Source organism: Octopus sinensis, linkage group LG10, assembly GCF_006345805.1.
Source record: "Octopus sinensis linkage group LG10, ASM634580v1, whole genome shotgun sequence".
Taxonomy (NCBI): Eukaryota; Metazoa; Mollusca; class Cephalopoda; order Octopoda; family Octopodidae; genus Octopus; species Octopus sinensis.
In genome coordinates this window covers 16,497,471-16,512,056 of record NC_043006.1, presented here as the reverse complement: position 1 = coordinate 16,512,056, position 14,586 = coordinate 16,497,471, and the positions used below count along the sequence as shown (strand labels likewise).

Genomic DNA, 14,586 nt, shown 5'->3' with positions numbered 1-14,586 from the left:
TCATGCCCGTCTCATTCCACAGAGATCAAATTGCTATCACTGTGAGCTATAATTCCAGTTTTCCTCACAAACTCTCTATATTTTTCTTCATCTTTATTGATTTCACTATTTGACATTGGTACTATTTTTATATATAATAAGTATTAGTATAGGGTTTTAACAAAAACAGAATTATATGAAAATATTTACAGCAGGTTCCGTTTTACTTATTATTATTATTATTATTTTTTTTTTTTTGCTTTTCCGTCCCACCCTCCTATTGTAGCATCAGAGTCTTAAGATTGTCCTGTAAGATTTTAGACTTGACAGAATCGAATACGAATCGAATATTTTCTGTATCAATTGCTGTCGTAAAATGGTGATAGAGTAGTCCAGACTTGTCGCGTCTTTTGTTATCAAACATGTCCAGTATAAAACTCTGGACGTCTGTAAGGGAATGTGGGTCCTTGCTGAAATTTGAAAAGTAGTCCTTAATGTTAATTTGTTTGACTTTCTCTTCCAGCAGATCAGTTTTATTCAAAAAGAGAATAAATGCCATCCCAGTAAACAATGGATAATTCACTAATGTTTCAAAAATATCACAGGACTCGACCAGCCTGTTGGTCATCCGGTCCTCTTGAAGAACTTGGTCAAATTCGCTGCTGGATACAAGGAACAGAATGGAGGTGACGTCGTCAAAACACTTGTACCATTTGGGCCGCTGTGACCTTTGACCACCAACATCGACAAACAGGAACGGAACACCGCAAATCTTTATTGGATGCTCAACAATGCCTTTGGTAGCCTTTCTTGCCAACAGAATGTCAAGTTTTGATGGAATGTAACTCTGAAATGAAATAAAAATAATAGTTACTATCATAATACAGTAATAATAAGAAAAATCTATTTAAATAAAGGTGAAATTCTGTCTGTCCGTCTGAGACCCCTATATCTCAGTCTAAATTTGCTCTACATAGACACATTATACCCTTTTGGAATCAGGATGATCCTAAGATTGAAAATCTGCCCTCCATTTGGTTCTTGACCATCCTGTATTGGGATCTGATTTAAAAGCATTTAGGTTGCTATTTCTAGCAGGTACAGCTTGGCTGATTCATGCCATCTTGGTTGGTGTTTGTCAGATGATGTCAGAGATCAAAGGGGGAAATAAATGACATTCACTTTGTTAATTTTACATTGAGATAAGAACTTTGGGACAAACTGGCCAACAGATGGAATTCAACTTGGGATTGGAACAATAGATTGATTGCATTACAAGATTAAAACTCATTTGTCCTTATAGTTTTGGGCCCAATTAACCCTCCGCAGCTTTGTAATCTTTGGAAGACTGGAAACAAACAACATTGCTTGTGAGCACTCAGTTTATACCTATCTTGTGATGTTACGATACATAGACACACATACATGCTCGCTCTCTCTCCCCCTTTTATGCAATCATACACACACACACATCATCATCATCATCATCGTTTAACGTCTGCTTTCCATGCTAGCATGGGTTGGACGGTTCGACTGGGGTCTGGGAAACCAGGAGGCTGCACCAGGCCCAGTCTGATCTGGCAGTGTTTCTACAGCTGGATGCCCTTCCTAACGCCAACCACTCCATGAGTGTAGTGGGTGCTTTTTATGTGCCAGGCAAGGCTGGCAACGGCCATGATCGGTTGGTGCTTTTTACATGCCACCGGCATGGAGGCCAGTCGAGGCGGCGCTGGCAACGGCCACGTTCGGATGGTTCTTTTATGTGCCACTGGCAATATTTAAAAATTTAACAAAAACACAACAAATGGAAAATTTTACAAAAACATAACAAAACAGAAAATTCGTAGCTAATAGATAGATATTCTATGGGTTTATTTCAGTTTCTGAAGGATGGGACTATAGTAGAAGACATTTGTCTGAGTAACTGAGCAGTGGGACTGAACCTGAAACCATGTAGTTGGAAAGCAAACTTCTTAACTATAAAGCCATACATGTGCCTTCACAACAATGATAATTTTTTGAGGGCCTTGCGATGAGCGAGAGGGAGAGAATAAGTTATTGTCAGACTGGAGATGAAGCCAGAATGTTTGCCCCAGAATGGACACTGCTACAAGTACTCAAGGACTATTCAAAAAGTTGCAAGACGAAACGAAAATTTTAGGAAAATAAAAATTCGTGGCCGATGCCAGCACCGCCTTGACTGGCTTCCATGTCGGTGGCATGTAAAAAGCACCATCCGAATCGTGGCCGAAGCCAGTGCCGTCTCGACTGGCTTCCGTGCAGGTGGCATGTAAAATGCACCAATCCGACCGTGGCCGATGCCAGCCTCGCCTGGCACCAGTGCAGGTGGCACGTAAAAAGCACCCACTACACTCATGGAGTGGTTGGCGTTAGGAAGGGCATCCAGCTGTAGAAACGTTGCCAGATAAGACCGGAGCCTGGTGCAACCTTCTGGCTTCCCAGATCCCCGGTCGAACCATCCAACCCATGCTAGCATGGAGAACGGACGTTAAACGATGATGATGATGATAAACTGGTCCTTGAATCTTAAACTAGCATGAAACTAATGGAAGATTTTAATGCAAATTACTTTAAAACAGGATGTTTGTGTTTGAGAACCAGAGGAGGTCTCAGGCAAGTTGGTAACAAAGGACAAAAGGGATCTAAGTTAAAACCTTCCATTAAAATTTCCTATTAATTTATATTTCAAACACTAGTTTGATAAGGAATGTTAACTAAAATAAAGATATTGTATTTCAACAGAAATATGGTTATTAAAAGGAAGCTTTCATGAACATTGATCTACAGTAACAAAGAGAGGATTGTCTTTAGACTTAGACTTGTTATGAACTCCAGGACTCCTAAGCCAGAGCTTAACCCAATTTCTATGGTATTTAACCGTTTAGCATTCAGATTACTCTTCCAAATGTAATGTAAATTGTTTTGGATTAATCATGCATTAGCTTTAAGATTTCAATGATGCAATTCTCTCTCTCTCTCTTTTCTCTTTTACTCTTTTACTCGTTTCAGTCATTTGACTGCAGCCATGCTCGAGCACTGCCTTTAATCGAGCAACTCGGCCCCGGGACTTATTCTTTTGTAAGCCCAGTACTTATTCTATCGGTCTCTTTTGCCGAACCGCTAAGTGACGGGGACGTAAACACACCAGCATCGGTTGTCAAGCAATGCTAGGGGGACAAACACAGACACACAAACATATACACATATATACAACGGTCTTCTTTCAGTTTTCGTCTACCAAATCCACTCACAAGGCATTGGTCGGCCTGAGGCTATAGCAGAAGACTCTTGCCCAAGATGCCATTGTTTATTTTTAGAATGATGTTGTAGGGTAGATGTAAGAGATCAAATTTGGCATTGTTTGAACATAAAACAGGTAGAATATTTTGGCCAGACTTGGCCAGCTTAAATGCTAAAGGGTAAAGCAACTGAGATCACAACACTATCTCCTGAATGGGATGCTAGGCCCTCACAGGGTTAGCTTACCAACTGTTGTTGGAACATGTTCACAGTAGAGTGAACTGGAGCAATGTGAAATGAAGTGTTTTGCTCAGAAATGTAATGCACTGCCCAGTTCAGGAATTGAAACGATGGCATTGCATTTTTTTTGCTTTTTAAAGTCAATTCCATTATTCCAACCAGTCAAACAGATGGAAAGTTAAAGGACTAACAAACAATATTAGAACCAGTTTGATTTAGTCAACCAAAAAGGAACAAAGATGGAAGTTTAAAAGGCGGGCGGCTATGAGTATACAAAAAGACTGGCTATGAATATACAAAAAAAACTATGTTGAGGGTTAAGGTAGCAGTAACATCAGGTATACAAAAGGGAGCAGTGTATACTGTACTGAAAAATGAACGAGGCAGAATACAACAGGTGTGAAATTGACCCAGTTTTCTTCTCTTCATAATATGCAGCCTATAAATACAATCATTAAGGCAACAACAAAAAGCATAGCCAACCCAAAGAGGCAGAGGATGATTTACAGTATTCCACTTTAAAACTTTTAACACCAATCCATCTAAGACTACCCAGGCTAAATTGTTTATATTTACATTAAAATCTCAATAAAAACTTTTCTTATAATATAACACAACATTGTAAATGCAAATATGAAGTTGCCAGAATTTTACTCAACTCCTCTACAAGTTTGATTAATTAATAGAAAGACAGGCAGTTTGGTGATTAGAAAGAGTTAAGTTTTAAAAAAATGCTTAGTGACAAGTCACAGTTATTTGAAATACTAGAGGGTGGGTGAGCAGAGGGGGTGGTTTACTCCGGGTGGCACCATTTATGGGTCTACTGTAGGCAATATGTATTTTCCTGTGAGGGCCTGGGGGTGGAAAACTGAAGGGCTACCCTGGGTGGCACACACTCTAGCTACATTAGTAATTTGAATACTGAAGCCCAGTGGTATAGAACCAGCAACTTTCATCCGAAGAGTGAAATGTGGTTTTCTGAAAGACGTTCAATATTTGAGGGGAAATCATGATAATTGAATATATTTTTATATATCAAATTTTATTTAAAGCTTATATTTTCAACTAATTTTCAATTTTAGACATTTCATTACTTTTTATATTTTATTTGCATTTGTAATTCCTTGCTTCAGGTAATTATAATTGTGTTTAAAACAAAATTTCAAAAAAATTTTTTTTGAAAAAATGAAAATAAAATAGAATTTTATTATAAAATTCATGGTTGAAGTGCTTATTTAAATTTTTTTTTTTATAGTTTGGCAGAGTTTTTTTTCTTCATGAATACATGTTTTATAAAATTACAGGTTAAGTAGTAAAGTAGTATAAATAATTTTTCAATATAGCTTTTTTAGAAGGCATTTAATTTCAATGGTAACTTTCCAACACAGAAGCACCCCAACTACTGCTTTAGTCACCTAAAATTTACCACTATATTTAACATTTATCATTCATATTCATTTGAATAAATATACACATTGATGTATAGTTATAAAGTAAGGAAAGTTTTGAATGTAGAGGGTGGGGATTAGGGATACGAAATGTATAGTGAATTTAGCACATTAGATCTGACATTGATTGTAACAGCTTTGGGAGTCTATTCCAGGTAGGTCATGGTCATCATAACAGCCGTCCTATTATACTACAATCAGATTGTTGTACACACAATGTAGTGGTGATAAGTACCAGGTAAAGTAGGTAATATGTATATATAAAAAAAAATGCTCTTTATTCCAGATGGCTATACTCTTATTCACCTTTGATAAAAGGCTTCACTTGACAAAGCTTCAATTGTGAAGAGTGTGCTGTGTTATGGTATTAAAAGGAAGATTGGGATCTCAGTAAAACACAAAAACTTTATTCAAGTCAATAAGGAAGGGACTTAGATTGAAAGTTAGTTTGTAAGAGAAAGAGTGTTGTTGATTTATTAGTAAGGTGGTGGTGGTGGTGGGTTGATGTTGTTTGGTCAAAGGTCAGCCCCGATTAAGCAGACCTGTGACCAAAGACATTCCAGCCATGATCACCTCATCAATTTTTTCAGACATACTGTCTCTAGATCTACATTACTCAATGTACTATTGCAATTTTTTTTTCAAAGATGGTAGGAAGTGATATGAGGGAGATTTAGCAGCTGTGTTTAGCATGTCAAACAACTACATAGAGGTTCTTAAGTTGGCTTATTATCAAAAGCGTATATACATTAAGTATGATACACACATGGCCATTTTAATTTAACCCTCTAACATTGAAATTTCTTTGTCAAATGTAATGCTTATTTATTCACTTTGATTTGAATTAATCCTGCAATATCTTGTAACTTCAAAATTTCAATGTTGTGATTATTTACTGTTTACAATGACATTATAGGGTAGGTGCAAGAGGCTGGATCCAGCTGGTTGAAATGCTAAAGAGTTATTACTGTTTCAATTACAAATGACAAGCCTGGTGGCTATTCACAATATTAGTAAACATAATTATGATTCCCCATTTCCTATGTATCAGATGTAACAAATTTTGTTGAGGCGTGTGGCTGTGAGTATGTCATTGGCAAGACCAAAGAAGGCTGAGAGGCATCTGGTCTAAGGTTCCTCTGTTAGGTAAGTGGTAGCAATGGTTTAAATCAGTGGTTCTCAACAATTTTTTTACCTATGGTCCCCTTTGATTCCTATTTTATTCAGATAGACCTTCACATCCATTTGATGTTTAAAAAAATTCAATTGTATTTTTTATAATTAAACATTATTAGGAATTGTATAAAAAAAAATTGTTAAAATATTGAGTGTATTGTAGAAGTATAACCTTAACAACAACATCTTATAGGGACCCACAAGGGTCATATGGACCTCAATTGAGAGTCATCATCATCATCGTTTAACGTCCGTTCTCCATGCTAGCATGGGTTGGACGGTTCGACCAGGGTCTGGGAAGCTAGAAGGCTGCACCAGGCTCCAATCTGATCTGGCAGTGTTTCTACAGCTGGATGCCCTTCCTAATGCCAACCACTCCGTGAGTGTAATGGGTGCTTTTAACGTGCCACCGTTCAGATGGTGCATTTTACGTGCCACCTGGTTTAAATATATGATTGACTAGTTTATTACTGTTGAGTTCTTTCGAGTTATTTTGGTTTGTTTTTGATGTATCACAGTTTTTATATCACTTAGTTGAGGAGTGGACAGTCATATCCACACAACCCTTATGAGGGCCTCCAGGACTGGCAAAAAGATGAGAGAGGAACTTATGCTCAAACCAGAAACCTAACCTGAAAACTTGCAATAGAGTGGGCTCCAATAAAGGCAACTCAAAGACCAGGTGGTGGTGTTAAACTGGGTGATAGATTAAGTCTACCACCTAACTAGGCTGTAGCAGGATTTGAACTCAGAATGTAAAAACCCAGAACAAATACCACAACAGCACTAGTAAGTTTGCTAAGTAAACCATGAGTCAAAGAAAAAGTCCCTAACTAAGCGGGGGTGTATCATTTTTTCACACATACATACATAACACACACAATATATACGTACATACATAAAGCATTTGAGCGAGGTCGTTGCCAGTGCCGCTGGACTGGCTCCTCTGCAGGTGCCACATAAAAAGCACCACTTGAGCATGGCCGTTGCCACTACCGCCTGACTGGCCCTCATCCTAGTGGCACGTAAAAGCACCCACTACACTCTCGGAGTGGTTGGCGTTAGGAAGGGCATCCAGCTGTTGAAACTCTGCCAGATCAGATTGGAGTCTGGTGCAGCCATCTGGTTCGCCAGACCTCAGTCAAATTGTCCAACCCATGCTAGCATGGAAAGCGGACATTAAATGATGATGATGATGATACATACATACATGTTACTTCTTTCTTACTTCATTGCCCACATCCTCGCCTCCTCAGCTCCTCATCCTATATATGTTAAACTAAAAGAACAGAGACTATTTGGTATTTGAGAAACACTTGAACTTATAAATAAAAACACTTACCTTTTGTCCTATTCTGAGAATATTCTCCAAAAAATATTTGAGTGAATCACCCTGGAAAAAAAAAAAAAATTCATTTAAAAATCATTTGAAAAATCAGAAAAAGATAAAAATAATTGAAACAACAACAACAATAATGCAATTATAATTTTTCAAACCATTAACCAAAATTTTAGTTTATTAATATTGATTCTTAGAATTCAGTTAGGTAGTGTATATATCCAGGTATAAGACACCTGATGACATTTCAAGATTGGTAAATGTGACATTAAAATGGGTTTCATCTCAGATATTTAGAAATAACTAAAAGCAAAAAAGGGGAAAAAAAAAGAACAATAGCATAATATTAACTTAAAAACCAAGAAAAAAATAACAGAGATTGGCCAAATGTAAAATGTACTGTACACAAGAATTACTATATAACATGGGGAGAGAATACTGTATAATGATGAATATGACAGACATGAAGACCACAAAATGAAAGTGATACATATGAAGGCTATGGATGAGAGAGAGAGAGAGAGAGAAAGAGAGAAGCAGTTTTAACCTTTTAGCATTCAGATTACTGTCAATTTAAATGCTTATTAATTAACATTGTTTTAAATTAAACATGCATTATCTTGTTGCTTTGAGATTTGATGACGTGATTGGTTATTTCTAGAAAGATAGTGTAGGGTAGGTGTGAGAATATTTGGGCAGGATAATAGATGGTTTAAATGCTAAAAGCTCAATGTATGTTATATCTAAGATGCAAAAATATTTATGTCAGTATCTAGAATTCCACTTTCAGTTTCTGACTAGTTCTACCATGAAAATATGGTACTAAATTCCATATACAAGTGTGAACTTTATCAAAATGAAAACGATGTGATAAGACAATCCATACTATCACTTGATTTGTTAGAAATAGCAGCTAAATCCTGGATATACAAAAAAAAAAAGCAGGTTGGTCATGGTTGGAATGTCTTTGCTAACTTAGAACTTAAAGAACAACAGCAAGAGCAATCAAAATCAAAAGCTCAGAGTATAACTGGACTAGAAGCTGCAATGCAATATTAATTGGTTTGCCTGATTCTGTGCAGTGATAAACACAAATGAGAGGAAGTTGGCATTTAAAAAGCTAAGATCATGAGAACAAAAGTTTTTTTTTCCCCTTTAACTAGTTCAGTAATCCTGTTCGTTTAGGCACATAAGATGATGTAAGAGAATTAACCAACAGCAACGAGTGTCACACTATACTAACAACCAGGTCTCTTTAAAGAGGAAAGATTTTTCATGTGGATAACCAAGTTTTATGTCTGCAGCAAATTTTGAATTTTACTGATTTAATTTAAAAAAAAAAAATTACATTTAGTAAATTCCCAGCTGACCAGACCATTAGGGCATTGACTTATGAACTAAAGGGTGTGTGTATCTTGTTACCAGTTCCGTCTAGTGTCCTTGATGCTTAGCTTTCCAGTAGCTCATCCCTTCTAGCTGCATGTGCTTGAATATAAAATTGACATTCGTAGAAAATTGTTTTTGAGGGGAATTTCCCTTGAGTGTAGGTGGGGAAAGGGAATCATTAACCCCTTACCCGGCAGAAACGAATATATGCGTTTTGACCGAAATCGTTTTTTTCTATCTCTAGCGAGTTAACTCGTCAAAAGATAGACTTGCCAAAATCGACAGCAAACTAGTTCCTTTGTCTATTATAAACTCTTTTTTGACATATACGAGTATATTCGCTCACTTTATACGTCTGGCAGTGACGATTTCAGCCACCTTTTGCTTGAGTAAGGCATTGAAGACCGAGTATGATTTAGTCACCTGGAGACAGTCGAAGGGTTGGAAGGCACATTTTATGAATAGAAGTATTCACTTTGTTTTTACGTTGTTTTTTTTTATACCTTTATATTATAACCCCACTATGTCGATAACCAAATAAAATAACATGATTTTTGTAAAAGTAATATGATTTATGAAAAAAACAGGTTAACTCGTTTCTGCCCAAAGCGATAATTTAAAATCAATATTATTGAATTAAAATTCATAATAAATAAGGTTTGAAATATACCTCGAAATCACCATTCAAAACATAGTAAAATAAAACAATTAAAAAATATGTCTGAAAAAATACATTTATTTTCAAAATAATTGTTGGGTAAGGGGTTAATATTTCTGTTGAAATATATAGTTTCAATTAATTTTGAAAATAATGAAAGAATTAGTAAAATAACTTTGTCATTACCAAGCTGGTGTTTGAAACATAATTTAGCGCAAAATATTGAAAGGAAGGTTTTAATTCAGATCTCTTTAAAACAGGAAGTTTGTGTCATAGAACCAGGAGGAGAAGTCTTGGGTACATTGGTCTCAAAAGCATTAATTAACTTAATTGATGACAATCTATGACTGTTGTTAATTATACTGATTTTAGAAGAATGCAAGGCAAAAGTGACCCTCATGAAACTTGAAATTGAGAGCTGTAGAGGAATGAACCAAAATACTGAAAAACACAGTTTGGCATTCTACCATTTGTGCCACATCACTGCGTAATTCATCCACAGTGTAAGGGATGGGAAGAGGAATGTACGGTGGTGGTGGTGGGGGTTAAGTGTGGGTGGAATGGAAATGAAATTCTAGGTGCATAGAGGTTAGTGGAATATATGTATTTAAAAGCGACCACAATTTACAATTGCTACTATTTAGTTAATGGTCAGCTTTGGTCAAGCAGAGCTGTGGCATGTAATTAACCAAACTAACAGGTGCAACACAAATTTATTGCTGACTATTTCTTGGACCTCAACTCATTACCATTCCATCTTTCCTTCTGACATATATTCAGGACAACGTTATTTAATTCTTAATAATTAACTCTCTAGCATTCAGATTACTCTGTCAAATGAAATGCTTGTTTATTCACATTGTTCTCAATTCCTCATGCTAAATTTTGTAGCTTCAAAATTTTGATGATGTGATTGTTTATTTTTAGAATGACACTGTAGGGTGGGTGTAAGAGGCCAGATCTGGCTAGTTTGAACATAAAACAGGATACTTTGATTGGATATGGCCAGTTTAAATGTGAAAAGGTAGGGGACTAGTCGATTACATCAACCCCAGTGCTCAATGAGTACTTGTTTTATTGACCCTGAAAAGATGAAAGACAAAGTTGACGTTGGCGGAATTTGAACTCAGAACATAAAGACAAACAAAATGCTGTCAAGCATTCCACTTAGCATGCTAATGATTCTGCCAGCTTGCTGCCTAAATAATAATATCTAAATCTACATAATAGCAAACATTTTTTACTGTCATCTTAAGATCACACTATTATCTTATCAAATTCCGCCGAGGTCGACTTTGCCTTTCATCCTTTCGGGGTCGATAAATTAAGTACCAGTTACGCACTGGGGTCAATGTAATCGACTTCATCGCTTTGTCTGTCCTTGTTTGTCCCCTTGTGGGTAGTAAAGAAATATATTATCTTATAAAATTACTTTTAAAACAAACTTTTAATTTTCTTTTGTTTTGACAGACACTCTCTAGAACAATACTCTGTGCAAAACCCAAAATATAGTACTTCAGTCATAATACCAACTTGAACTACTGACTTGTTGTCTCTTGAGGTCTCTGAATGAGCAACAACAACAACAACAACAATAATATAATAATAATAATTAATTCGTTTATTGGCCACAAGGGCTAACAAAAATCAAATAAAAAACATGTAAGGACAAAATACAAGATAACAACGAAAATATAACAAGTAAAAACTCCCAATAGGGGGAGACGCTTCGAAAGGTTACTCGTGGAAAAACCCATAAAAGCCACGGAGAGGGGGGGGGCTGGTCAAAAAAAGGGAGGGGGGTAGAGAGCCCCTTTCATAATAATGATGATGATGATGATGATGATGTCTGATTTGAACTTAGCTGAGAGAAATACTGCTATCATTAATGAAAATTTTTCTATATTTCATCTCCATTTTAAAACAAGTAGCAATTGTTATAAAATTGTTATAAAAAAAAAAAATGAATCACAATTCTCTTTCTTAGCTTGACACTTGTCATCTATTTTCAACCTGCATAAAACACATTTAATACTGTGACGCTTGATTTTAAAATGTAGGTCATCTACTTCACTACTGTCTGAAAGTACTATATATATATATATATAAAGATATATATATATATATATATATATAATATATATATATATATAGGTATGTACAGATATACACCTTAAGTAAAGTTACATGTATTACTTTGAGTATTATTATATAGGAAGAGGATGGGTGCCCTAACTATTGTTACTGACATTCACTCATAAAAATGGGACCCACTAGCAAGCATCTCTGATTCTTTCGTTTATTTATCAAATAAACAGAAGATAATTAATTATAAGGGCTTTTTCAAAGTCACAATACAACAACAATAATAGCAGTTTCAAATTTTGGCACAAGGCCAGCAATTTTGGGGAAGGGAGGCAAGTTGATTGCATTGATTCCGGTGTTCAACTGGTACTTATCTTATTGACCCCCCCGAATGGTTCAAAGGCAAAGTCAACCACTGCGGAATTTGAACTCAGAATGTGCAGATGGATGAAATATTGTTAAGAATTTTACCCAGCATGCCAACAATTCTGCCAGCTGGCCACTTTGATATTAATAATTTCTACTATAGGCACACAGGCCTGAAATTTTTGGAGAGGGCATAGACCCCAATACTCAACTGGTACTTATTTTACTGACCTCCCCAAAAGGATGAAAGGCAACGTCAACTTCAGTAGAAAAATGATAATAATAATAATAATAATAATAATTGAGAAGTACAGTGTGTGTGTGAGTTCATGCATTTGCCAAGGACTGAAAATATAGCACAAAAGAACACAAGAAATTATTGTAAACGCTTTCAATAAACACCCAAAGAGGAGAAAAAACCCCAATCTGTTAATAGACTTCAAATATTATATTGTTTCCGGCTTTTCTGAATTATATCTGTTTATTTCTAACTGATTGTATTATTTATATTAAATATAAATACAAAAATATATCAGGATTGGAGCACAGTAAGAGTTTTGTATAGTAGTAACACTATTCGAGTTTTATTTCATAATGAACTGGTTATTTTAAACAGACTAGAGTATTAATTGACTTTTAAAGGGTAACTTTCGAAGTATTCATACGATAATTATTATTTAATTTTTATCAAATTTCTTGGTGCTTGTTACAGAATGATGGAATGAATGCTAATTTTGAATAGAAAAAAAATATTTATGTTATTATAAAATTAAATAAAACAATATTTTATAAATCAGTAAAAAAAATTGTAATCAAAATTACTCTTTGTGTACTGTGCAAGTTGACCCAGCCACCAACACACACACACACACACAAAATCCACTTCTCTCCCTCCCTCTCTGTCTATATATATATATACACACTCTCTCTCCTCTTCCTCTATTTCTATGATTCTTTCTCACTGTGTGTGTGTCAGTCATTTATTCATTTGTACCTCTTGTGTTAAATCACACTATCTCTCTCTCTCTCTCTCTCTCTCTCCCTCTGTGATACAAAGTATAACTAAAGAAACTAACCAACCAACCAGCCAGCATGTATTTCAGCTTTCACTATAAATATATTATAGATGTAAAAAACAAAAAGAAAAGTTATACATATCCTGCTTGAATAGAAATTTGTTTATTTTTTCCATTTTGCAGGTGTAGTGAATGAATATGAATCCGGTTCAATTGCTTATTTCTAATGTATTCTACTCCAGTTGGCATTAAACAATCCCTTCTTTGTATTTGTTACATGCAACGAAACAGTGGATTTTAAATATGGCTTGTTTCTCTATGAAATTTTTAAAGGATTCCATGTTTACTGGTTGTTAAACTAAAGGATCACTCAGAATATGCAGATAACAGCAACTATTTTGATAACCTAATTATAAAATTAAATTTTATAGATTGATCCAACATGTAATGTATTCCAGGCTGCATGGTTCAGAAGTTTGTCTCCCAACCACATGGTTTCAGTTTTAGTTACACTGCATGGTAACTTGGAAGAAATGTCTTATATATATTTCTTTATTACCCACAAGAGGCTAAACATAGAGGGGACAAACAAGGACAGACAAACGGATTAAGTTGATTACATCGACCCCAGTGCGTAACTGGTACTTAATTTATCGACCTCGAAAGGATGAGAGGCAAAGTCGACCTCGGCGGAATTTGAACTCAGAACGTAACGGCAGATGAAATAGCGCTAAGCATTTTGCCTGGCGTGCTAACGTGTCTGCCAGCTCGCTGCCTTAAATGTCTTATATAATCCTGGGCTGACCAAAGCCGCATGGGTGGATTTGGTACATGGAAACTGAAAGAAGCCCATTGTGTGTATGTGTATGTATATGTGGGGGGTTCCTTGCTGTGACATCATGTAATAGTTTTAAATGAGTGTCACAGTGAAAAGCAGTGCCATTCATTTCCAGTCTTTCATGAAAATATGTCAAATCATCATCATCATCATTGTTTAACGTCCACTTTCCATGCTAGCATGGGTTGGACGATTTTAACTGAGGGCTGGCGAACCAGATGGCTGTACCAGGCTCAAATCTTGATCTGGCAGAGTTTCTACAGCTGGATGCCCTTCCTAACGCCAACCACTCTGAGAGTGTAGTGGGTGCTTTTTACATGCCACCGGCATGGGGGCCAGCCAGGCGGTACTGGCAACGACCCTGCTCGAATCTTTTTATACATGCCACCGGCACAGGTGCTAGTAAGGCGACATTGGTAACGATCATGCTCGAATGGTGCCTTTTACATGCCACCGGCACGGAATCCAGTTAGCCGCTCTGGCAATGATCATGCTTGGATGGTGCTCTTGGCACCCTACTAGCACAGGCACAAGTGCCAGTAAGGTGACTCTGGTAACAATTACACTCGAATGGTGCTTTTTATGTGCCACTGGCATGGAAGCCGGTTAGCCGCTCTGTCAATGATCACACTCGTATGGTGCTCTTTGCCCCCCACCATGAATGCCAGTCATCGAATTATCTTAGAGGAAATATTGCCTTGCATGGAAACAGGTAAAGGCTGCAACAGGAAGAGCCCCCACCTACAGAAAATATGCCTCAACAGGTTCCATCCAAGTCATGGAAGCATGGAAAA

General features: G+C 36.4%; 1 protein-coding gene across 2 annotated transcripts in view; it reads right to left on the bottom strand.

Moving 5' to 3' along the window:
- Positions 1-176: 176 nt before the first annotated feature.
- The window catches only part of LOC115216703 (guanine nucleotide-binding protein subunit alpha-13), a 139,808-nt gene continuing 125,398 nt past the window's right edge, over positions 177-14,586 (bottom strand). For both annotated transcript variants that reach the window (XM_029786234.2, XM_029786235.2), the window contains 2 exons: positions 7,447-7,497; positions 177-826 (listed from right to left, as the gene is read on the bottom strand). In XM_029786234.2, coding sequence (XP_029642094.1) covers positions 257-826; positions 7,447-7,497 — 621 coding nt within the window. In that variant the 3' untranslated portion in view covers positions 177-256. The remainder of the gene's footprint in view (positions 827-7,446; positions 7,498-14,586) is intronic.